The following is a 25,281-nucleotide window of genomic DNA, read 5'->3' as shown; positions in this document are numbered from 1 at the left end:
CCAAGAGAAATGAAAATATGTATAACAAAAATTTGTACATGAATGTTCACAGCAGCATTGTTCATAATAACCTAAAACTGGAAATAATCAAAATGTCTATCAATGGACAAGTGGGTAAACAAAACATGATAAAGCCATACAATGGAGAATTTTTTGGCCATTATAGGAATAAAGTACTGATACAAGCTAGAACATTGATGACTCTTGAAAATATTATGCTATGTAAGAGAAGCCAGTCACAAAACACTTCATACTATTTGATTTCACTCATATTAAAGTTCAATATAGGGAAATCAGTAGACAGAAAGTAAATTATCGGTTGCTTTTAGTGGTGTTTTTATTTGCTTTTGCTTCTCTTGCAATTGTGGACAAATCTCCAAAGAAGTTTCTGCAACCAATATTGTGGAATATTTTATCCATTTTTTTTCTTCAACATGTTTTATACTTTCTGATCTTCTAGCCATGTCTTCCAGTTTGAGGTAACTTTTGTATAAGGTGTAAGATGGTAATCTAGTCTCATTCTTTTGCATATGGTTGTCCAGTTGTCTCAAAATGATTTATTGAAGAGACTCTACTTTCTCCAGTGAATATTCTTTTTTTTAAAAAAGATTTATTTATTTATTTATACAAGAACCAGGGTACAGACCAGATGCATGGGAGGGTGAGAGGATTCACCAGAGCCAGAGTGGGGAACAGAGCAGGCAGACTGACGAAATACACTGCTGAGGGGAGCAGCAGGCAAGGCAGGAGAGGTCTGCTGCGCCATGTGGGAACCTTGCCGGCCAGCCGGGATCGAACTGATGCTGCAGAGGCTGTGGTGGTGCTCAACTGCCTGCGCCACCAGGGGAGGCCCTCCAGTAAATAGTCTTTATCATAGATTAACTGTCCCTAGATCTGCAGGTTTATTTCTGGGCTCTAAATTCTATTCCATTTGTATGTGTCCATTTTTTGTCCAGTACCATATTGTTTCGATTACTATAACTTTGTAGTATAGTTTGAGGTCTGGGAGTACAATACTGTGATTCTTCTTCATTTTTGTCAGGATTAATTTGCCTATTCAAGATCTTTTCTTGTTCTACTGGAATTTCAGTAATTTTTGTTCAATTTCTTTGAAGAATGCCATTGGATACTTGATAGGAATTGCATTGAATCTATATATTGCTTTGGGTAGGATGACTTTTTTAGTAATGTTTGTTCTTCCACTCCATGAGCAGGGAATATTTTTTCATTTCCCTATTTCTTCTTGTATTTCTTTTAAAAATATCTTATAGTTTTCATTGTATGGATTTTAAAAATCCATATTATATATTTTTAAACCAATCTTTTGAGGAACAATTCAATTACAGAGTACAACTCTCCCCAATGGGTGGGGCATTTTCACCAGAATTGCCCACTTTTTTTCTTGTGATGTTATTGGAGTACCTTGAATATGCAACCTAATTCCCCACAGAGCAGTCCCTCTGTTCTTATCAACCTTCACACAGCCAGTGAAGCCCTCAGTGTGCCTCTGTCCATTACCACAAACATGAGGTTCAAATTCCCTCTAATGGCCCTTGGCCTGGAGATCACTATGATTGTTTTATTTGCATTATTTGTTGAGTATGAGGTGGAGCAGCACATTGTCCAGCATCCCAACAGCACCAGCTCAGCAAGCATGGATAGATCCCTTGAGTTATATCCTCGTGAGTAAACAATCTACTTCTTAAACATTTGGGGGTTCTTCATGCTCTCAGCATGTGAAATCTTTGACTACTGTAGCCACTTGAGCTCCATTAGAGCTGTTTGTAGTATTATGTAACAGTTATGAGTGCTAAGGGTACTGTAAGTTTATACTGTGGCATCTTGTCTTCTCTCTTAAATTATTGTGTTTGAATAACCTGTGTCTGTTAAAATATTAGAGAAACTGAAAATTAAAGTAACATCATTTTTTTCTGTTGCCTACATGCTGCTAAATGTCTTAATTTTTCCCTTGAATTGATGACTAGTTCTATAAAAACATCTCCCCAAACAATGAAAACAACAACAAAATAGTCATAGGTGACTTTGAAGGAGAGTGAATAGAAAAAAAAAGTGGAGTATTTAGAAGGGGATCCTGGATTCCATGTGTGGGCCTCGTGGTATAAGAGGGTTATGAAGGATCACATAGGAAATTAATGAGTTTGTTTAAAAAATGTTTATTTATTTATGCATATAAGAGCTGGGGTGCAGGCCTGAGATGTGGGGGGTGAGAGAATTCACCAGAAACAGAGTGGGGAGGAGAACAGCAGAGCTGCTGAAAGACACAGCTGAGGGAAGCAGCTGGCGAGACAGGAGAGGTCTGCTGTGCCATGTGGGTCACCTCCTTGGCCAGAATCAAACTCATGCCGCAGTGGCTGCAAATAGCTTCATAGTTCTGCCTCTTAACCTCTTGCACCACCAGGGAGGCCCCAAATAAGTGAGTTTTAATAAAAAAGGATGCACTTGGGATTTTGTAATATTCTGGCAGTTTCTCTGAGATGAAAAGAACATATTTTAAAAGCAGAATCCTTCCCAGGGAATGGACTGATAGGAAAAAAAGGGTTTTAGTCTCAAATTTGAAAGAGCAAGTAAATGTAACAATAACTACTACCATTTACTTATTGCCTATTTTGAGTCAGGCATATTCATTACCTCATTAACCAGGGAGAGAGTAAAATATCTTTATTGTACAGATTGTTTATATGTTTGATGAGGTTCAATAATTTTAAACTTTTAAAAATTATTTAAAATAGCAGTAATATAGTTTTACAGCATAGGTCAAAGCTTTATTATAAGCAAGATGATATTTAGTCTCTTATTCTTACTTTTTTGGGAGGAGTTTATATAATTGGCAATATTTCCATGTAGAAATTATGACTTTGAGCTCTAAGTGACTCAGCCAAAATGCAGAATTTCAAAGTAAGATTCAGATACTGAAACTCTTTAGGTCGAACTCTCTTCATACCACATAGATGTCTGAGGAATTCTTTATTAAATCATTTTCTAAATTGCAAGTTAGAGACCACTGAAACAGAACATAATTTTATTCAACCCTCATTATGCTTTTATACACTTCATTTATTCAGTGTATAAAATGTTTTTATTAAGTACCAAGCATGTACCGCAGCAAACTTTTTCAAAGATACTGCGAATACGATCTCTTTATTCTGAGACTCCACTGTCTGGAACATATGTAAATAAAGAGATGCAATATAGTATAAACAAAATGCCAAAACTATAAGATTAGAGTTGTTCAAATAAAGCTATCTTAAGAAGTTTGTAATTTGGATAACTTAGGCTGAATTCTAGTTTTAGAGATCCTAGGTAAAATTTCAGTTCAGAATTTAAGATAAAAAACAAGTTGTGGAAATGGTTACTAAATGCAGACTTTTTCAATTGACCTAGCTGTCACAGGACATTTATATTCTGCTTATAAGAAACATGGAAATTCATTTTGTAATCATTATGAAAATATTTATTAACCTCCCAGTTCTTGTCAAGCAATGTTCAAAGCTCTATGTTCAAGCCAGTGAATAAAGCCAATAAATAAAGCCAAACAGGCAAAGTCAATGCCTTATGAAGTTTACATTTTATTGAGGAAAACAAGACTATAAATACACGAGCAAAAAAAAGAAAAAAATATACCATATACATGTCTATAACATATAGATATGTATTATATGTAGATATATACACACACATCCAATTGTATATTAATATATGATAAATATATATTCATATACATGCACACATTTAATTGGTAATACAATACCACACCAAAAAAGGAAATGAAATGAGGAAATAGATGAATCTGGACAACCATTGTAAAGTGAGAGAATTAAATTTTAATAAGCCCAAGGCATCAATAGTATATAATTAAATATCCTGTCTCCTATGCATCTAAAATGATACTAAAACTGTACCATCTTTTTTTTTTTTAAAGATTGATTGATTGATTGATTGATACAAGCACTGGGTACAGTCAGAAGCGTGGGAGGGTGAGAGAATTCACCAGAGCCAGAGCGGGGAACAGAACAGGCAGACTGACTGAAATACACTGCTGAAGGGAGCAGCGGGCGGCAGGAGAGGTCTGCGTGCCATGTGGGACCCTCTGCCGGCAGCTTCGCAACCCAGTGCTCAACCGCTGCCCCACCTGGGAGGCCCTAAACTTGTACCATCTTTGAGACGACTGGAAAATAGTGAAACTGTTTTCTTCATCAGACAACTAGATAAAGATATTGTGTGATACACATCACATATATACTCAATGAAATACAACTCAGCTATTGAAAAAAGAAGAAATAGTACCTTTTGGGAAATAATGAGTGGAACTTGAAGTTATTATGCGAAGTGAAATAAGTCAGAAAATGAAAGATAGTAGCTATATGGTATCAGTCAGTTGTGGAATATAAATAACTAAAGAACAAAAACTGGCAAAACACAATAGAAATAACTCTTAGACTCTGTGAAAAATGTAGTGGTTACCTGACCGGTGTGGGAAAGGGAATTTGATAGTGTATTGCCACAGGAGCTTAAGTGGAGAAGTGAAGAGTCAATTAAGTATGTGTGCATGTTGAGATGTGATTAATTTCCAAAGTAGAATATATAATTAAGTAAAGGCAGAGAAAAATCAATAAAATCTGATTTCAAATATGCTTTCTCATTCTGTGGCTTACATAACATGTCTGAATAAAAGGTAATTAGTTTATAGTCTGGGCAATTCCTTCTAATGCAAAGTGACGTTAAGCAGAACTAAAAGAAACAAGAGCCAAACCAAATGGATACTGGCACAAGAACGTTTTCTGTGAATGAAGCAGCAAGCACAAAGACCCAGAGGAATTTAATAAATGAAGTGAGTAAGTGAGGAAGACGAAGTAAATGGGGAGGTGTGAGAGTCTTAGAGATTTTTAAGCAAATTGTTTTTACTCTGAGTTAGTTGAAAAGCCATTGGAGGACTTTGAGAAGAGGAATATGTTTGACATGCCTTAAAGACCTTCTAGCTATTAAGTATAGTTTTTACAGGCCCAGGAGGATATATAGAAAGACACATTAGGAGGACAATACAGTAATTCAGCATACTGAATATTAGACTGGACCATACTAGATTGGACCATATTAGTTGTAGACTAAGAATTAGTCAAATTCTAGCAATAATTTGAAAAGTATAGCTAACAGGACTTCTAATATATCAGTAGTATCCAACATTAAAAAAAGTAATCAAAAAGGGTATCAGGAACAGGATTCTTTTCACTTTTTAAAGAAATTATCAAATCACAGATGCAAATAATGATGATTTAATAATAATAATTAATGATTAAGTACATTCACATTGTGCATGAAACCAACAAAGGTTCTTACTTAGAGTGTACAAACACACACACACACACACACAGAGGACATTTGTCATTCATAAGACAAATGAGAGTGAGGTCAAGGGATACAGGAAATGGGGGAAATTCAAGCAATAGGAGGCCCTGTGGACCCTGAAGAAGGCTATGAGCAGAACACAAAGTGAAATCTTATTTGGAGGGCATCCACGTTCATTCAGAATGGCAGTCCTAACACAGTCTCCACATAACACCTAAAAGTCTGGCCAATACTAGTCTTCCAGTTCATTTGTATTATCCCTGGTTCAAATATTTTGTAGAACAGCCCGGGAATTACATTGTGGGGATTCACACATAGTAAAGACTCAGTTTCTGCTAAGAAACTGTATACAACAGCTCTCAATTGCAATGTGGCAAAAGTTATGTTTTTTACAATTAAGCAGGATGTTAATTTATATTTTAAGTAAATTAAATCAGGTGTAAATTTTTTCCTCCCTCTCACTACTTGTTGTGTTCTTTTAGCCTCAGGCACAACCAAGGAAGTGTTTTGCACACCTGAATATCTGGATTCTTGTCATAATAACTCCAGATGTGCTGGCTTGGGGAACTTGCTACACCCTATGGTGGTTGGCTCCTATGGCAACTAACAAAGTAGTAATCAAATATGACTTCCTGTGGCAAATTCCGTTTGTGTAAATAGTTTGGCAAGGAATGAAACTTGACCAAGACTCTAAGTTAATCCTTGCTAACATATAGACAGACTAGAAAAAATTGTCTGTTTAAGAAGTCACTTTGAGGATTCTTAACATCATAATAGAGATTCTTTAACATTTATGGGCCATTAAAACTATGTCCATGACCTTTTGTACTCTGTTACTTTAAGTCAATCTCGCAGTTTGAGTCAATTTTTTACACATGTGATTGTGTTATATTGTGCAGTGATCATTTCAAAATTATTGATTCATAGTTATGCAGGATTTCCAAATATTGACATATTTCATCATGTGATATCAAAAAGGATATTTCTTATTACCACCAAGAATTTCAACAAGAAATCCTTGAGAAGTGCCAGGAAGTAGATAAGCTTGTAGAAGCAGATCTAAATTCTCGTTAAAAAAATAAATCTCAAAATGTATTACTGGCAACAAATCCTCTTAGTTATTTTCATTGACATGTCAGTCTCCATTCATTTTTCAGAAAACATCAATATGTGTCTTAAAAACCATAGTTTATGTTAATCTTTCAACAAACCAGTTTCATGAAAAAAGTTGCTCATTCCATTCACAACTTCAACAATAAAAGCATCACTTTTTTTCTGAGATAACCATCATGTTTCAGTGTTGCTTTTTGTGTTGTTGCATTACAACATACTAGTTCATACATAACAATAAAAAATTATGTGAGGATTAAAATTAACAATTTTAATTAAAATTATTAATTTTAATTAAAATTAACAATTTTCACAAATACATCAAGGAATTCTAAGTGAAATTGGCTTTTTTCCCTGGTGATGAAGAGCATCAATACAATTTGACACCCCCACCTTCATTCATGCTAAATGCCAGGAGTTTTGCTTCTGGCAACAAGTGAAAAGATATTTTCCCTTGTGCACCCCTATATATACAGCAGCATTTTCACAACCTAAATCCCTTTACATGGATGACTAGATAAAGAAATGGTGAGATGTAGATAGATATCAACAAGTGAAAAGGCATTTTAAGAATTATCATGAAAATAGTTTAACCTCTTAGACTCCCTGAAAGTATCTCCCAAACCCCCAGATGTGTGCCCTTCACAATTTTGAAACCACAGAACATAGATTAACAAAGGCAAACCAGTAAACAACACCAGAAATTATTTTATATATTTCAATATTAGCCACAGATCAAGCACAACATTTTTTTAATCTACATGTTTTCTTGCTTTAATTTAAGCAAATAGTACAAATTTACCATTGATTTATAATACTATATATATTTGGGGGGTACATCTTCACAACTGTGTGGGTTACACCTCACCTCGTCCACCCCTGATGTTCTACTGCCATTGCCACCATCAGGTCCATATCTCTCTCCTGCTCTCCCACTCTTTCCCCCTCCTCCTCTGGTGACCACTATAGGTATCAGAATCTAAAAGTTAGTATTGTTGTGACTTGTAAGTTTGTTTGTTTTGGTTACTTATAGTCCACATATGAGGGAAACTATCTTTTACTTTCTGACTTATTTTGATTGCATAATCACCTCAAGTGCCATCCGTGTTGTCACAAAAGGTAAGATTTCCTCTTTAATTGCTGAATGGTATTATTGAGATACAGATAGATAATTAAATATGAAATGTTTTATTAAAGATGAAATCTTTAATCTATATAAATGTGTCTATCTATATCTTACCATTTCTTTTTTTTTTTTTCAATTTTATTTTTATATTCCCCATACAATTACAACCCCCTTATTTTGACCCCAATCCCTCCCCTCCCCGCTCCCCACCCCCCATAGAGTGTCTCTGGTTCATAGTTTTTAGTTGATTTTGATTTTCACTTTCTTATAGTTATTCATTTTCCTGGTCCCTTATTTAAGTTTTCTAGATTCCTGCTATGAGTGAGACCATCCGGTATTTTTCTTTTTCTTTTTGGCTTATTTCACTGAGCATGATCCCTTCCAGCGCCATCCATATTGCTGCAAATTGCATGTGTTTATCTTTTTTGAATGCTGAGTAATATTCCATGGTATATATGTACCACATCTTCTTGATCCAGTCATCTATTTTTGGGCATTTGGGCTGTTTCCAAAGCTTAGCTATTGTAAATAGTGCTGCTATAAACATAGGGGTGCAGGTGCTCTTTGGAATTGATGTTTCTGTGTCCTTTGGGTAAATACCTAGGAGTGGAATTGCTGGATCATATGGAAGCTCTATGTTTAGTAGGTCCAGAAATCTCCGCACAGCTCTCCATAGTGGTTGGACCAGTTTGCACTCCCACCAACAGTGCAGGAGAGTTCCTTTTTCTCCACACCCTCACCAACATTTGTTGTTGCTAGTTTTTTTAATATGTGCCATTCTCACTGGTGTAAGATGGTATCTCATGGTAGTTTTGATTTGCATTTCCCTGATGACAAGTGATGTTGAACATTTTTTCATATGCCTGTTGGCCATTTGCATTTCCTCTTCACCATTTCTTTTTCTAGCCATCCGTCGACAGGCATTTTGGTTTTGATAATGCTGCTGTGTATAAAGGGGTGCACATGTCTTTTCAAATTGATGTTTTCATATTCCCATGTCCTGCTGGGTCATAGTGCATTTTCTTTTCTCTTTTTTTTTTTCATTTTATGGGTGCCCTGAACCATTTTCCATAAGCGCTACACCAGTACATTGACACCAATGCTAAACAAGAGTTCCTTTTTTCTCCACACCTTCACCGACACATACTATTTCCAGTCTTCTTGATATGGGTTGCTATCATTGATATAGGCTCCAGTCATAATGATAGGGGTGAGGTGCTATCTCATGGTGGTTTTGATTTGCATTTACCTAATAATAAATGAATTTGAGCAATTTTTTCACATATCTGTTAACCATTTACACATCTTCTTTGGAGAAGTGTCTATTCAAATTCCCTGCCTATTTTTTTTATTGGGTTTTTATTTTTAAATCCACAGTTAAGAATTTATTCCTATATTCTTCCAGATATCATTCAATTCACTTATTATCAAAGGCTTAGCAAATCAGGATATATACTACAGGTAAAGGATAACTAATTTGTGTAGTGTAAACAATTTCTAGGATTGCTTGCTACTGTTCTAAGTGTTACCTGGCATTGTTTTGAGACCTAAATTAATGTACAGCAATAGTTTTTGACCTAAAAATAAAATACAAGCTGTTGTGTTAGACAACATCACACTGACAAACGGGAGTCGTGGAGCAGGCTGCATAATGCAGGATGCTGCTGAAGAGCAAGATCCTGACCCTTTTATTGACACATGTAATTGATTTTAAGGAGATTAAGGAGATTAAAGAAAGGGGAAGGATGTAGAACATTAGGGATTGTGAGTATGCCCTCCAGGCACTTCTAATCTACTTGATGATACACCCTAATCCCCAGCCATTGTTCTAATCTTATCAATAAGGTGCTCCACTGATCAGCTTCTGGGGTCCATTGTCATACATGGGTCCTCGGCCCCCCAGGCATTCCCGGTCATACCTCCTGATGTATAAGTCGGGAGTATGTGTTATGCATCATTCCTCAGCCCCCTGGGCATTCTGGACATACTTCCTGATGCACATGTTATGCGTAGGTCCTCAGCCCCCCGGGCATTCTGGACATACCTTGTGATGCATAACCTTCCCAGTGTGATCCAGATTGGTGCTCTTGTTTGATTTGAAGGGCTGAAGGGTTGGGCTCCTGTTCCTAACTGGCCGGACCACTTTGACCTTGTTTAAGTGACAAAATGGTGGCCAAATAGGCTGCCTAGGAGTAGCAGACCCACAACAAGCCTCTAGAAGAAACCTGTATTTTGCTTGTTAATGTTTGGCTTCTTAAAGAAAGCAATGGGCACAACTAGAACTCAAATCTCAGTTTGTAAATACTCTTCCCCACTCAGGGGCTCACTGGAGAAATCGCTGATCCAAGTCAGGGCAAAGAAAACACAAGGTAAGCCACCTACTTAAAGATGAAAGGGGATATATAAAAACACAGGCTTCCGCTTGATGGAGTACCAACTATCCAAAGTGAAAAATAAGTGGAACACTGAAATGAATTGTAAATGAAGTGGACTATGGTGGAGAACTATGGGTGCCTTGGTAGTGGGTGTGTCGTGCTAACATACATCTGAAAGGAGTGATCCTATTCCTGTAAATCATATACAGAGTTGTAAACCAATGTCACATCAATACAAAATATATAAAATAAAATAATTGGATAATAATAATAATGTGATGGTAATAGGTTACACATTGAAATAAAGAAAATAATTCAAGGAACACATTAAAATATTCCCTAAAGGGGAGTAAGGGAAGAAGGAGGAAACTCTATCAAAGAATTCCAACTTATTAATATAAAAAGAGTAATCAATATAGACATATATAATTTTGAAATTAAGAATGTAATAATTGATTATAGCAAGGTTCATCAATGGCTTCCAAAAAAACATTAGGTAAAAAACTATTGGAGGACACATGGTCTGAAAGTCACCCCAAAGATTGCCTGCTACTTAGGGGATGAAAAGTACATTTATAATACCAATGAAGCTGGGGTATGAGTGATTAAGCAATGTGCTTCATATCAAATATTCACTAGGCTAGGGTTCAATGGCATTCCAACCCTGAAGTCTGCCTTCAAAACCTATCTTTTAACTACTATATTATATGGGCAGTGTTGTTTTCAAGGTAGGACTTTTGGCTACATGAACCATAGTCTTCAACAGATTTGTCGAAATATTTTTTGATCCCCAACTAACAGCAATCAATCTCTAAAGAGCAAGATTATATTCTTTCTGGGATAGTGAGTTTATTCAGTTAAAATAACATAAATGATCTTAATTTCCTGTATTATGAACAAACTGTATTGTTCAAGGCAGTTGTTGAAGGTGTCTGAGATACAGTGCTGCAGGCTTACAGCAAATTGTTTTATAGAGAGAAGATATATTTTTTTGAAATGGGAGTTTTCATGCCTATCATCAACTAACAGGAAAAATAAGTTTAGTTATTAGAAAATGACTACATATTGTGAACTCCCTTAAGATTGAGCCTGAATGTAATAACCTTAACAATGATAAAATATGAGCTTCCTGAATGTTATTTATGCAATAAATAACATGTTTATTTTGCATGTTTATTCTGTATTAATTTAACATGTGCTCTGTCCTGGGTATTAGAGAAGTGAGGAGGAAAACAAAGTCATGCTATCATGGAATCTTAGGACATGGGATTATTCCCATTTTGCAAATGAGGAAGCTGAGACTGAGGAACATCCTTCTGTATTATTCCAAGGGTATGTAGCTGGTAAAAATGCAAATGGATTGTGGATTACCATTATAAATCTAGTGAAGTAGTATTGATCAGTGCAATTCTTGACTGAAATGTCAAGAAAACAAACTTATTTCAGCCAGGGACACAGAAATTATAGGAACACTGTAGAATTTTATTACCTTGAGGTTGCTCCACTTTTTTTTTTTTTCCTTCTGCATCCTCCTTCATTTTTCATTAGGAACTTTCAGGAAAACACTTGAAAAGCTGTGTCAAAGTAGTGAAAGAAGGCAATGATGCAGAGGTGAAGGGAGCAAGGAAGCACTGCCCCTGGTTCCCTTGCCTTGATATCTTGACTCAAAAAGGGAGTCCAGAATTTGCTATGCCACTGGGAAGAAATTCTTAAATACATCTGGTCAGCATTTTCTCCTGTGGGATCAAGTTTTTGATGAAAGGGAAAATTTTATAGAATTCTGAATCCTTAAAAGGATATTTTGAATTAGATGGGGAGTTCTCAACAGCAGCATTATTAACATTTTGAACAAAATAATTGCTCATTTGGTGGCAGGCACATCCTGCCCCATTTAGCCCCATCCTTAATCTGTACAAACTAGATATTAGTAGCACTACCTTACCCACTCAAGTTACAACAACCAACACTGTCTTTAGACATTGCCAAACTTATTCAGAAGGCTAAAATAGCTGCTACTGAGAATCGCTGATCTAGACAAGTTTTGACAGTCCTTAAAACAGGTCAGATGTCCCAAATGTTAAAACCACTGAAGAAATCTTTTTTTGTAGCACTAAAACCATAGCCCTCTCCCCACCACTCACTCATGGATCCTCAGAGAAGAATGAAATATATATATATAACATCCTATTATTTATAAATGTGTTAACCATAACTTCAAGTATACAGAATCATTATCTGTCAAGAGTCTTCACAACTTCATAAGTTCTCTAGCAACTTAAATAATAGATGAGGTTCCTAGGCCCCCTTGTGGCAAAATGTAGTAACAAGAAGTAAAGGGGAAAAGGCTTTGGAGCACAGTTGACTCAAGAAATTCTTTGCTTCGTGTAAAATGCCTGCTTTTCCATCAAAGGGAGATGGGAACATAATATGAAGACATATTACTCTAATTATTACAGTTATATTTAAAAATTATTATTTTATTGCATGCTTTAAAATCAATAGATTCCAGGAGAAACAAGTACACTAAGAAAAAAAGAAAATGTTTATGGAAAAATCTTGGTAAAAGAAACAGTGATATCCTCTTTTTTCCCTTAACTTTGTGACTATGAGCAAATTGTAGAACTAGAAGATTATGGAATTCATCTAATACAAACCCTCCTTTAAGGAGGAGAAAATTGAGGCCCAGGAGGATTAAGTAAAATCATAGCCAGTTTATAAATGATATATATTTTCTAGTTCTATTCCAAGTTATCCTATGAGTGAAATCAAATGTTTACATATAAAATTTTGGTGGAGGGCAAAACTATCTGTAGAGACAGCCACACACACACACACACACACACACACACACACACACACACACCCCTACATTTCAAAAATCAAACAAGTTAAAGTTAGTTGACAGTGACCCACCATGAATGTCCCAATTATGGTGTTCCTTGGGTAGGAATGAAAGGAGCCAGCCTGGGTCCTGGAGCACTCCCTTAAGTGAGATAGTTGCTAACCTGCACTACCTTGCAAGAGAAAAGACTTAACTTCCTTGCTCTGAGACTTAAGCAGAGCTTCCGGGAGGGAAGATTTTCAGAGACCAGATAACCTTGCTCACCTTCATACTACTGCTCTCAGAGGCAGCTTCAGGGAACAATAAAATAACCAACGTTTCAATGCATGGTCAGAAAGAGTGAAGGACTCTGGTGTATACTTGAGTCCTGGAAAGTTGAATCTGTGTTTCTCATGTTCTTGATTCTTATATTTGCTGCACAAACACAAAAGACTGGCTTCTTGAACACCAAAAGAGACTGTCATTCAATCTATAATGCCACCTTGATCTCTCTGGCCTGTTATTTGTCATACTGTAATACATCAGGATAAGTCCCATCCCTCCTAGGGACTCTTTTCAAATGGGAGGTACCATTGGAAATCCAATAACTTCAAACTGGGCAAGATCACCACCACAGATTAGTTATCAGATTTAATATGCAATGTCCTAAACTAAATGTGGTTTGTAGCTTGTGTCAGAGGAGAAAGCAAGGTAAATTCTTTCTTCACGCTATGGAAGGGGGGGTGGAGGGGAGCCTACAGGCAAGGTGGCTTACAGCTTAGGTTCCTTAGGAAACAGACTCTAAGACAGCTATTAGCCTGAAAGGCATTTATTAGGGGACATTTAAGGATCAAACCTGCACAGGAAGGATTTGGACAAAGAGAATTTCTCTGCTGACCTCACAGGAAGCTCTGAATTTGGACTATCTAGCTTCAGGTGGTTGGTTCCTGAAGCAAGAGCATGCTCATGAGAATCAATCATTGAGGGTGGGCTTGGGGAAGGACTGTGACTTTGAGCAAGAAAAGCTCTTCTCCCAGAGAACTGATTGCCTAGGGCTATCAACTGGTATCCCTGGAGTCTGAAGGGCAGCTGTGGGCAGTCATTACTGGTTCTGCTACATGAGACAAGTGGGGTATCATAGCTGTCACATTTGGATAGACTTCCTCCTGAGCTTGACATTAGAACAGAACTAGAGAGAATCAAGGGGTAGCACATATCTCCGAGTATCCGGGAAGCCAAAACTATGCCTTGCAGTCCTTAAAATATGTCAGATGCCCCAAAAGTTTTTTGTGCTCAATAAATGAAGGAATTGAAGGAATCAGGCCTAAATTTTTTTTAAGATTTATTTTTATTTATTTATGCATATAAGAACTGGGTTGTAGGCCAGAGGTGTGAGGATTCACTGGAGACAGAGTGAGGAGCAGACCAAGCTGTTCCACTGAAATACACTGCCGAGGGGAGCAGTAAGCGACACAGGAAAGGTCTGCTGTGCCATATGGGTTAGTTCCCTGGCTGGGGATCAAATTCATGCTGCAGTGGCTGGCGATAGCTTGATAGTGCTGAGACTTAAAGCCCTGTGCCACCAGGGAGGCCCCCTAATCAGACCTCAATTTAAATCCTCATCCCTCATTTGGACAAACAAATTTGGAATTGTATTTTCCAGGCATGGTCTCCTGAAGGCTATTTCCACTTAAACCTCTGGCCACAATGATTATTATTAATTCAACATTTGAGGGTTCTATTTTTTTCTCTCCGGCTTTTTATTTGTTCCCAATTTAACTCAATTTGTTGTGTGTATCTATTCATTTGAATGATAAGAAAATCACAAATATTCCAAACATGTCCATTGGTTATTTCAATGCAAAAGTGTCATTTTCATATGGTTCAGTCAAATAGATGTTTCCCAATAGATGTTTAAGTTGTAAATTTCTTGAGGGAAGGGCTTGTAGTCTCAGTATTTGTATCTGATCTTATGTTTTATGTGTACAGTGCCCACTGCACACTCATGCCCACAGGGTTTTTAGACTCAAAGCTACCCTGGAAAGTAGGACCTTTTCACTTTTGCAAATAAGAACACAAAGCTCACAGAAAATTAGTGACTTGGCCCAGGTCACACAACCACATAATAATTGAGGGACCTGACCCTACATCTCAAGACACCAAGTCAAATATTTTATTTTCAAAGAGCCCACAGACTTTCTTTTGTCTGTTTGGTGCTTCTTTGTTTAGAAAGTGCTAACAAAACAGGTCAAGGAAATTTAGCCTCTTTTTCTCACGAAGCATGCTATGATATTGGGTGTACTGCTTTATTTACAATGGCACCAAACTTTTCAGTCTTAAAAACCTATATTTTCATATGGAAGCTCTATGTTTAGTAGGTCCAGAAATCTCCACACAGCTCTCCATAGTGGTTGGACCAGTTTGCACTCCCACCAACAGTGCAGGAGAGTTCCTTTTTCTCCACAACCTCGCCAACATTTGTTGTTGCTAGTTTTTTAATATGTGCCATTCTCACTGGTGTAAGATGGTATCTCATGGTAGTTTTGATTTGCATTTCCCTGATTACAAGTGATGTTGAACATTTTTTCATATGCCTGTTGGCCATTTGCATTTCCTCTTCAGAGATGTTTCTTTTTAGCTCTTCTGCCCATTTTTTGACTGGATTATTTTCTTTGTTGTTGTTGAGTCTCATCGGCTCTTTGTAGATTTTTGTGATCAGTCCTTTATCATTAGTGTTGTGTGCAAAAATTTTCTCCCAGTTGGTAGGGTTTCTCTTTGTTTTTGTTATTGTCTCTTTTGCTGTGCAGAAGCTCTTTAATTTGATGTAGTCCCAGCTGTTGATCTTTGCTTTCACTATCACTGCATTGGGTGATGTGTCTGTAAAGATGTCTTTGATGTTCATATCATGTAGTGTTTCACCTATATTTCCTTCTATGTATTTTATGGTTTCAGGTCTTATGTCTAGTTCTTTAATCCATTTTGAGTTGGTTTTTGTGCATGGTGTTAGGTAGTAGTCAAGCTTCATTCTTTTGCATGTAGCGACCCAGTTTTCCCAGCACCATTTATTGAACAAACTTTCTTTGCTCCAATGCATATTCTTTGCTCCTTTGTCAAAGATTAGTTGACCATAAATCTGTGGATTCCACTCCTAGGTATTTACCCAAAGGACACAGAAACATCAATTCCAAAGAGCACCTGCACCCCTATGTTTATAGCAGCACTGTTTACAATAGCTAAACTTGGAAACAACCCAAATGCCCAAAATAGATGACTGGATCAAAGAAGATGTGGTACATATATACCATGGAATATTACTCAGCATTCAAAAAAATAAACACATGCAATTTGCAGCAACATGGATGGCGCTGGAAGGGATCATGCTCAGCGAAATAAGCCAGAAAGAAAAAGAAAAATACCGGATGGTCTCACTCATAGCAGGAATCTAGAAAACTTAAATAAGGGACCAGGAAAAAGAATAACTATAAGAAAGAAAATATCAAAATCAACAAACAACTATGAACCAGAGACACTCTATGGGGGCAGGGGTGGGAAAAGGAGGGATTGGGGTCAAAATAAGGGGGTTGTAATTGTATGGGGAATATAAAAATAAAATTTAAATTAAAAAAGTAAAAAAATAAAATAAAAATAAAATTTTCAAATGATAAAAAAAAAAAACCTATGTTTTCACAGTGCTGGGTCATTAAGAACATTGATATTTGACCCCGCATTGACAGCATGTCATTGTAACTACAGATTTTACTGAGAAAAAACAAGTAACTCACAATTACAACTGTTAGATTCTGGTGGTCAGGAGCATACCACATGTTCCCGGGAACACGTTTGAGAGACGAGTCATGGAGCACATTTGCAAGGCAAGACTCTGCTGCTTTGTGAGCAGCTCTCTTGCTATTTATTTAGTAATAATGAATAAACATGATTATGTGGCAATGGCAGGAGAAGCAGGGGCCAGGGAAAACAAAGGGTATTCATCTTATGGGGAACAGGATTTCAAAGGGATCAAAGGGTAATCAATTATATAGGAACAGGGGACATGTTGGCCACATCTACAGGGAGTATTTCCCGTGCAGGTGCCTGGTGTAATTTCTGGGATGATCCCAAGTTGTCTTGGACCCTGAACACGCACTCAGTCAATCATTACCTATGCATCCCCGGCCACCTCATGATGTGGGCCATTGTCTCAAGGCAGACATGCAGGGATGCCTTATCCAATTCTTTCACACACACATAGGTGCATAGGGAGACCTTGTAGAAAATACAAGTATGATTGTATTTCATTCTGAGTATGATCCCTGACCAGGGAGCTAACCCACATGGTTCAGCAGACCTCTCCTGTCTTGCCCATTGCTCCCCTCAGCAGTGTACTTCAGTACATCTGCCTGTTCTGCTCTCCACGCTGTCACTGGTGAATCCTCTCACCCCTCATCCTGGAACCTCTGGCTTACACCAGAGGTTGTATGCATAAATAAATAAAAACAAATCTTTTAAAAATAAAATAATTCAGCTAACATGTTGTAATTTACAAAATAAACAAATAAATAAAATAATATTTAACAAATAAAAATACAATGAAACTGCTAAAAAGATATTACCCCATGTGATTCTAATAATGATCTGGTAAGATTTCCAAGGTCAGTGCTACTCTACACATTTGATATGTGGAGACTGCAACTCATTCATCCAGTCATGATTGCCTCTTTCCCTATGTGTATGTTCTTATGCCTGGGGCGCAAATGAAAACTCTGGGCAAAGGATGAATATGCCCTAACCCTTCATCAGGAAACTCACAACACAGTGCAGGAAAAGGACATCTCATGGACTAAGTAACTATGACAGTGAGATGCATGCTAGAGAAATGCCATACATGTCAAATATCAAAGCTGAGGTAAATACAGAAAGCAATGTGGAAGTAAAGAGGAAATATGATTTCCCCTGCAGTAATGGGGAAGTCTTTAAAAGAGTGCATGCACGGCCCCTAGTGAAAAGTAATGAAAAACTCTTTCAGGAGAGGACAAATGATACTATGGAATGGTAGTACAGTGTTCCAGAAAAAGGCTCAAATACCAAATAACTGGCCTAAGGTCTTATGGCTGGTAGTAGCCAAATGGCCCTGGAACCCAGTCTTTTTCTGCCCAGTTAATGTTCTCCCTCCGCAGTGTCTTATGCAAAGGATGTACACTTAATAAATGGGATATTTATAACATGACATTTTCTTAATGCTTCCCTAATGCAGATTTCTTCTTTAATATTTTCCAGTATTCCAAGATGTGCATGTTATGATATTTGTTGGGTTTGGCTTCCTCATGACCTTCCTGAAGAAATATGGCTTCAGCAGTGTGGGCATCAACTTACTCATAGCCGCTCTGGGTCTCCAGTGGGGCACTATTGCACAGGGCCTCTTGCACAGCCACGGAGAGAAAATCCACATTGGAATCAAGAGGTGACACCCTTTACTTTTCAAGCATTGTGTTTTCAGAGCAATTGTTTCCCTACTCAGTCTCTTGTCAGTCAGGGTCTGTGCAGACTCTTAAATTGTCTGACAATCTGGCAAATTGCCTCCCTTGGACAACAGATGGTTGTTGGGACCCAAGGATCCAAGTGAGTGCCATAGTCTACTGAGCTGGGTCATACGCTCATGTCTATATCCTCTTTGGCTCAAATGTAAGGGTATGAGAAATTCCCTTTCATATAATTTTTTTTAAAGATTTATTTATTTATGCATACAAGAGCTGGAGTACAGGCCAGAGATGCAGGGGGTGGGGGTGGGGGTGAAAGGATTCACCGGAGACAGAGTGGGTAACAGAACAGGCAGACTGACTGAAATACACTGCTGAGATGAGCAGCAGGAGAGATAGGAGAGGTCTGCTGCACCATGTGGGTTGCTCCCTGGCGGGCCAGGGATCGAACTCATGCTGCAGAGGCTGCGGATTGCTTCATAGTGCTGTGCTTAACCTCTTGAGCCATCAGGGAGGCCCCTCCCTTTCATATAATTATTAACCCTTCCATCTCAGCTACAGAGGAAAAACCCTCCATTAGTTATTTTTCTAAGATTGTTTTTGAAATGTAAACATGTGTTCTTGTTGTGCATGAGTACAAACACTCCAGGAAATAATTCATTCATCAGATCAGCAAAAAAGAAAGTAAAACCCTAAACGAGATAAAGAGCGGGTATATTAAACTAAAGGAAATGTTAAGCAACTATAGAGTATCTGGTATATAGAAGAAATTTGGGGTAAGAAGTGGAAAAAGACAGATTTAGGCCTGTGAGAAGCTCCAGATGAGGCTAGTTGGGTGAGGACCTTGTACTCTGGATAAGGTTATGTTATCATTTGTTCTTCTCCAATGTATTCTTTCTTTACCCCTCAGCATGATAAATGCAGACTTCAGTACAGCCACAGCCCTGATTTCTTTTGGAGCTGTTCTGGGAAAAACAAGTCCAGTCCAGATGCTGATCATGACCATTATAGAAATTACTATCTTTGCTGGCAATGAACATCTGGTTGTGGAGAAGTTTCAGGTAAGTGATAGAATATGTACACTTACCTAGCTTTAGGCATTAGTTCTGGCCACAACACATAATAGATTCCCACTTTACGCAAGGCCAAACTTGGGTGAGAGTTATGTAGTAGCAAACAGTAACGAATAGTTATCATTTATTTGGTTTCCTACTATCAACCAGAAGTTTTATAAAGATCTCATTTCATTATCACAACAACATTGTAAAGTATACGTTATCATTACTATTTGTGTACAATAAAACAGAGGATCACAGGTGCTAAATGTCTTGCCTAAATCTGGACTCAAATCAGAATTTTTCTAACTTCATGGCCCTAATTTCTACCAATGATCAGTTCCTTTTTCAATGAGGTGAATGGTCTTTGCTAGGGCTTCTGTTCCAGTCTAGTTCAAATTTCTTCTGCTCCATGAAAATTTCATTGCCACCCCAAGATACATTCCCAGGCACTTTCCAGTATGTTGAATATACTTCTACTGAACATTTAACCCAATAGTAAACATTTCTGATACTTTTCTGTAGGTGACATGTGTTGGTGATTCAATGACCAATAGAATAAAGCGCCTCTCTTTATAGAGTTTGCAATCTAGTGGTGGAGACAGATGAAAAGCACCAATCGTGCATTCATCCACCCACTCACAGGCAGCTGTGCTCACACATGTGTGTGCACATGCATACACACACATTCAAATATTATTATAAAGTGTAATACATGATATAAAAAACAAGTTGACAGCACTAAGAATGAGTGTAACAAGAAGACTCAGTTTAGGTTGTAGAATCCAGAAAGGGTTCTCCAAGGACATCACAATTATGCTGAAGCTGAAAGGTACATAGGTATTTATTAAGCATGAAAATCTACATTATTTGGGATATATTGATGTAAATTATTAAATCAGCGTCATTTTTCTACCTTAATAAATAAGTAATACGTTCTCTTGCTAATGCTGAACTTCCCTCTAGAGACAAGAAAGCTAGATCAAATCCATACTGTGGCCTACAAGGGAGACTAAAGAATAGTTCTTCAAATGATCTTTAGACCTCAGTTGGTTTTCATGTTGTCATATAGAAGAAAAAAATGTGGGAAGAACTTGGGCTTTTGAAGCTTCAAGTCTTTGAGTTGCAATTGAGTTTAAATGCAATGTCAATTGAATACAAAACCACCCTTGTGTTGTATCAAATGTCATGCATAATATTTAACTGAAAATCTCCCTCATCAGGAGTGAATTGAGTTCCCCCTGGGGACCTAGCATTTTACAAACATGATCTTATCTAAGTCTCATTACAGTTCTCTCCAGTTGGGTAATATTTTTCCAGATCACAAAATGTGAGATTCAGAGGAATATAAGTTGTTTAAAGCCACATTTCAGGGAAGTGCCTTAGTTAGAACTGAAAGTTAATTTTTTGTGGTTTTGAAACCTGTATTTTTTCTCATAGTATTATCCATTTACTTTCCTTTCCCCAATATTCTTTCTCTCTCAATATTTTTTTTGTTTGATCAAAGACACCATTCTTTAATTGACTTTGCTCCTGTAGCGAGACTCAGTATCACCTCCATTTACCTGAATGTTTTGCCTCTCAGGCATCTGATGTTGGAGCATCAATGACCATCCATGCCTTTGGGGCCTACTTTGGCTTGGCAGTAGCAGGCATCTTATATCGACCTGGCCTGAGAATGGGGCATGACAATGAGGAGTCTGTGTACCACTCGGATTTGTTTGCAATGATTGGTGAGCTGAGATGAACTTACCTGGTTCTTGTCTATTTCATCATTCAAGGGGGAGGTTAACTCCAATGAAAATGCAAAGATGTTCAAGAAGGAACATACTCTGAATACTACTTTTGTTTATGCTGACTCAATGCTCCAATAGTAGACCTTTTATCAGTGCCCAAGACAGCCTCACCTGGACTGTCTTCCAAGTTCAAAACTAATACTTTCTTGTTGTTGTTTATTCCAGGGACTCTTTTCCTGTGGATGTTTTGGCCCAGCTTTAATTCGGCCATTGCTGAACCTGCAGACAATCAGTACCGGGCCATTGTAAACACCTACTTCTCTCTAGCCGCCTGTGTGGTCACAGCCTATGCATTGTCCAGCCTTGTTGAGCACCGAGGCAAACTTGATATGGTGAGTGCCCTATGAGCCCCCATGCAGATTTCACCAAACACATTGATGGTGGCTTAGAGGTAGGTCATTTCTGAATCAATGCTGAGCTATCAGAACAGATCGACACTTCAGAACTTGAAGCATATTTTGAAAATACCCTTCATGCATTTACTCATCAAATGTATGATGTCCAGCAGACAGCAACAGGCGGAGACCAACTCCCCAGTTATGAAAACAGGTTATAAAAAGAAAGAAACCCCAATTCTTTCTTCTCCAATATTAGGCCCCCACAAATCCTCCATTTGGATAATTGTTCTATACACTCCCACCATTCCACTAGAACTGCTTTACATTTCCTCACATCCTGCCACACAACTAGATTCTAAACTCATCACTCATGCTCTGCCAAGGAACCTTGATGAGAAAGACATTAAAAATCAACTGCTTGGAAATAAGTCAGAAGGAAAAGGAAAAAAATTGGATGGTTTCACTTATATATGGAATCTAGAAAAACCAAACAAAGACAAATCTTGAAACTGACCACAGCTATGAGGCATCCAGGAAGGAAGGGGGAGGGAAAGAAGATGGGGAGAGAGATGAAAACAAGGGGGGAGAAGAGCACAAGGGAACATGGTGGTGGACTGTGGGTGTTATGGTGGTGGGAGTGTTATAGGACAGGGAGAGGGGCAGCCCAAACCCCGCAAACCTGCCTATTCTAAATGGGTTCTGCCATCCGCCGCATCAACACAAAACATATGAGACTTTAATGGGAAGGAACTTTAATTAAAACTGGGAAACAATACAGGTAAGGCAAAGAGTCTAGTTTCTAAATGAAGCACCCAAAGTTACCCATCCCCTCGTGGGTAAAACTCCATCCATATGGGATCGGCCCAGAACAAGGCCCCAAAGCCTGCAACAAGTCTAAAGCATCTTCCAGTGGGGACCCACAGAAAAGGGTCAGAAACAACCAGACAAGCCTGGAAGGAAAAGAGCAAAATCAACATCAAGATAAAAGCTGCCATGGTCACCTCCCCACGGGTCTCACCCACATCTGTGTCACCCAGTCCACGACCAAAAGACAAGCACAGTTTCTTCACGTGTCTCTAGGCTCCATGCGCCTCCTCCAGGTCTGCTGGCTCCATCCTGCTTCCTTCCTCAGTCTCTTCTGCAGCTTCTCCTCTCCCTGCTCAGCTCCACCCTCCCTTGGGTGGGGCAGGGAACCTCCCCCTTTCCTGGGGACCACCCTGTTACAGGAGAACTACAGTGACCATCGAGGGGAGAACTCATGTATTGTCCAAAAATTAAAAATGATGTAAGAAAAAAATACTACATTTAAAATGTATAAATGAAAGAAAATACAAGGTAACAGGAATAACAGATAGGAGAACATAAGTGCTAACTTTTAAGTAGTTTTGATCACAGAAACATGCTATTTTGAAAAACACTTGGAAGGTTATCCAACAGTGTTAGCATGAATAAGGGCTATCACCCAAAAAGAGAACAGAGACAGTTATTTCCTAACTTATTAAAATGACCCAAGTAGACAAGAATATGGAACTAAATTCCTAGCAGGAATTTGAGTGGTAAGATACAAAGGGGAGACAGGTTTGTGGTTTCATATAAACATGGATTTATATAAAATGAAATCTTCCTGCCTGAGAATTTATTGGCAACTGCAGACCTGTTGTGGACCTGTTGCACTCCAAGCATGTGTAAATAACAAGATATAAAATTAAAATAAAGAAGCCACAGTTGTTGTTATTAAAAATAAATGAATAAATATATGTCATTCTAACACTTAAAAAAAATCAGCTGCTTGGAAGAAATGTCTTCTGGAATTACAAAGAATCAGTAGCCATTTCAAATAAAGAATATGCCACAGTGTGTAACGAATTCTAGAATCCTTCAGTTCACCTGAACTCTGTCTGGTTTAGCCCACCTCATCCTTGTCTCTGTCTCCCACACAGGTCCACATTCAGAACGCAACCCTTGCTGGTGGAGTGGCTGTGGGCACGTGTGCCGACATGGCAATTAACCCCTACGGTTCTATGATCATTGGGAGTGTTGCAGGAATGGTCTCTGTGCTTGGGTACAAGTTCCTGACTGTAAGTATGATGGCTGCTCGAGTCAAATATTGAATCTGCAACTTTACCTTCTCACATCCCACCTGCAGGGAACAGCTACAAAAATCCCTCCCATAAGCACCTTTTCTCCTTGAGGGTGATTTGCCTTCCTGTCAGAAATAACACTCACATTTTAGGAGTCCTGTGCTTTCTACATTTTCCTGACTTTTTTGTGTTGCAGTAAAGAATCTGATATCAGTTGTTTACAACTTAGAATGAACTGAATGCTAAGCATTTGTGTTACTTTCCTCTGGGGCAACTCCATTAGAGTTTCGTTGCTTGGTTGTTTTATATAATTAAGGACTCAGTGCCTTTTTAAGAATATCGCTTATCATCGGTAGTTCAATAGGATTGACATCACTCACCTTCACAGCCATTTTCTAAAGCCTGAAAGAGCAGTTTTACCACCAGCGTATTCAGTCTTTGATTTAAGCAGATTTTGAATGTGAATGGAGAACTAGACTATAGATAAAAGTTTTCCTGCTCGATCATTTATGTCAGTTATACAGAATCCTCTTTTTCACAATTTTAGCCATTTTTTGCTACTAAACTGAGGATCCAAGATACATGTGGGGTTCATAACCTGCACGGCTTACCAGGTCTGGTCGGAGGGCTCGCCGGCATTGTGGCCGTAGCCATGAAATCATCTGACATGTGAGTTAAACTATGGGTATTCCTGCCTCCGTCTGGTCTTCCGAGGCTCTTTGAAGCTTTCTTTTATTCTTTAAGAAATCCCATAATGAGACAACTTTTTCGTTAGCAATCTAAGCCATAGTTTGTAAGTAGTGTTCTTGTTGAAATCAGAAACACAGTTCATCAAATAGAATTGGACTAGAAGACATGTCTTAACCACTGTTAATTTTTTTTTTAATTAGCATTCTTAATTTAAATTTCTGTACCATAGTCCACTGTCCCCTAGCAGTTAGGGCAATGCAATGATCACAATCAGATTATAGTAATCCTAATCTTTTACTTAGTCCCACCGGAAAGGGGTGGGGGACAGATGTGATGGAGTGAGGAATCATTTCCACTTGACCCATACAAAAAAAAGGATGAGTTAAATAATGTAGAAAGCAGTTGGATCCAGGAAATTAGGAAGACTTGCAGATGGCTCCAATTTTGCTACTAACTAGCACTTTTGCAAGTCACCCAACCTTCGGGTTCTCAGTTTTTTCTTCCGTGAAATGAAAATATTGTACTATTTACTCCCTAAAATCCCTTCTAGTTCTAACAGACCTGGATTCTTTCTAAAGAGCGTAAGTATTCATTTAAGTGGCCAGAGGAAGAATAACTATCAATCAAGTCCTTCATAAACCATCAGTTATCACTTTTAGGCAACATGATTAGTACAACTTGATATGAAGCAACTAGGAAGATCATAAACTCCATAACACTGAGAAAGAAAGAGGAATCAAAATACTCAATTTCTGAAACAAATTGAAAACATGAAGTGTCTACTGCGTAATAAGGTTAAAAACTAAGCCCCCACTCCTGGCCCAGCAGACAAGTTTGGGAGGAATGAATAGATAAGGAAGTGATAAGGTTGCCTTGGAGACTAGGTCACAAGACTGATCACCAAGACCAGAAAAACCAGCCCAGCTCCAGGAATGCAGAAGCAGAGCCCAGGGCATGTTTCTGTGTCAAAAGACAGCACCCAAGACCATACATCCTAGCAAATGTCTGGTGCAAACTGGTGCCCCAAATTAGAAAGCCCATGAAAACCATA

General features: G+C 38.1%; 1 protein-coding gene across 1 annotated transcript in view; it reads left to right on the top strand.

Annotated features, from left to right (window-relative positions):
• The first annotated feature begins 1,524 nt into the window (after nucleotides 1-1,524).
• Nucleotides 1,525-25,281, top strand: part of RHAG (Rh associated glycoprotein) — a 28,220-nt gene continuing 4,463 nt past the window's right edge. The window contains exons 1-7 of the mRNA XM_037518725.2: nucleotides 1,525-1,682; nucleotides 18,071-18,254; nucleotides 19,181-19,331; nucleotides 20,911-21,058; nucleotides 21,287-21,453; nucleotides 23,400-23,537; nucleotides 24,088-24,209. Of these exons, the coding sequence (XP_037374622.2) occupies nucleotides 1,526-1,682; nucleotides 18,071-18,254; nucleotides 19,181-19,331; nucleotides 20,911-21,058; nucleotides 21,287-21,453; nucleotides 23,400-23,537; nucleotides 24,088-24,209 (1,067 nt within the window). The 5' untranslated portion in view covers nucleotide 1,525. The remainder of the gene's footprint in view (nucleotides 1,683-18,070; nucleotides 18,255-19,180; nucleotides 19,332-20,910; nucleotides 21,059-21,286; nucleotides 21,454-23,399; nucleotides 23,538-24,087; nucleotides 24,210-25,281) is intronic.

The sequence above is a fragment of the Talpa occidentalis genome, unplaced genomic scaffold (genome assembly GCF_014898055.3).
Source record: "Talpa occidentalis isolate TD23 unplaced genomic scaffold, MPIMG_talOcc4v2.1 talOcc4.2, whole genome shotgun sequence".
Classification (NCBI taxonomy): Eukaryota; Metazoa; Chordata; class Mammalia; order Eulipotyphla; family Talpidae; genus Talpa; species Talpa occidentalis.
Note: the sequence above shows the minus strand (reverse complement) of the source record. Positions and strands in the feature narration are given on the sequence as shown.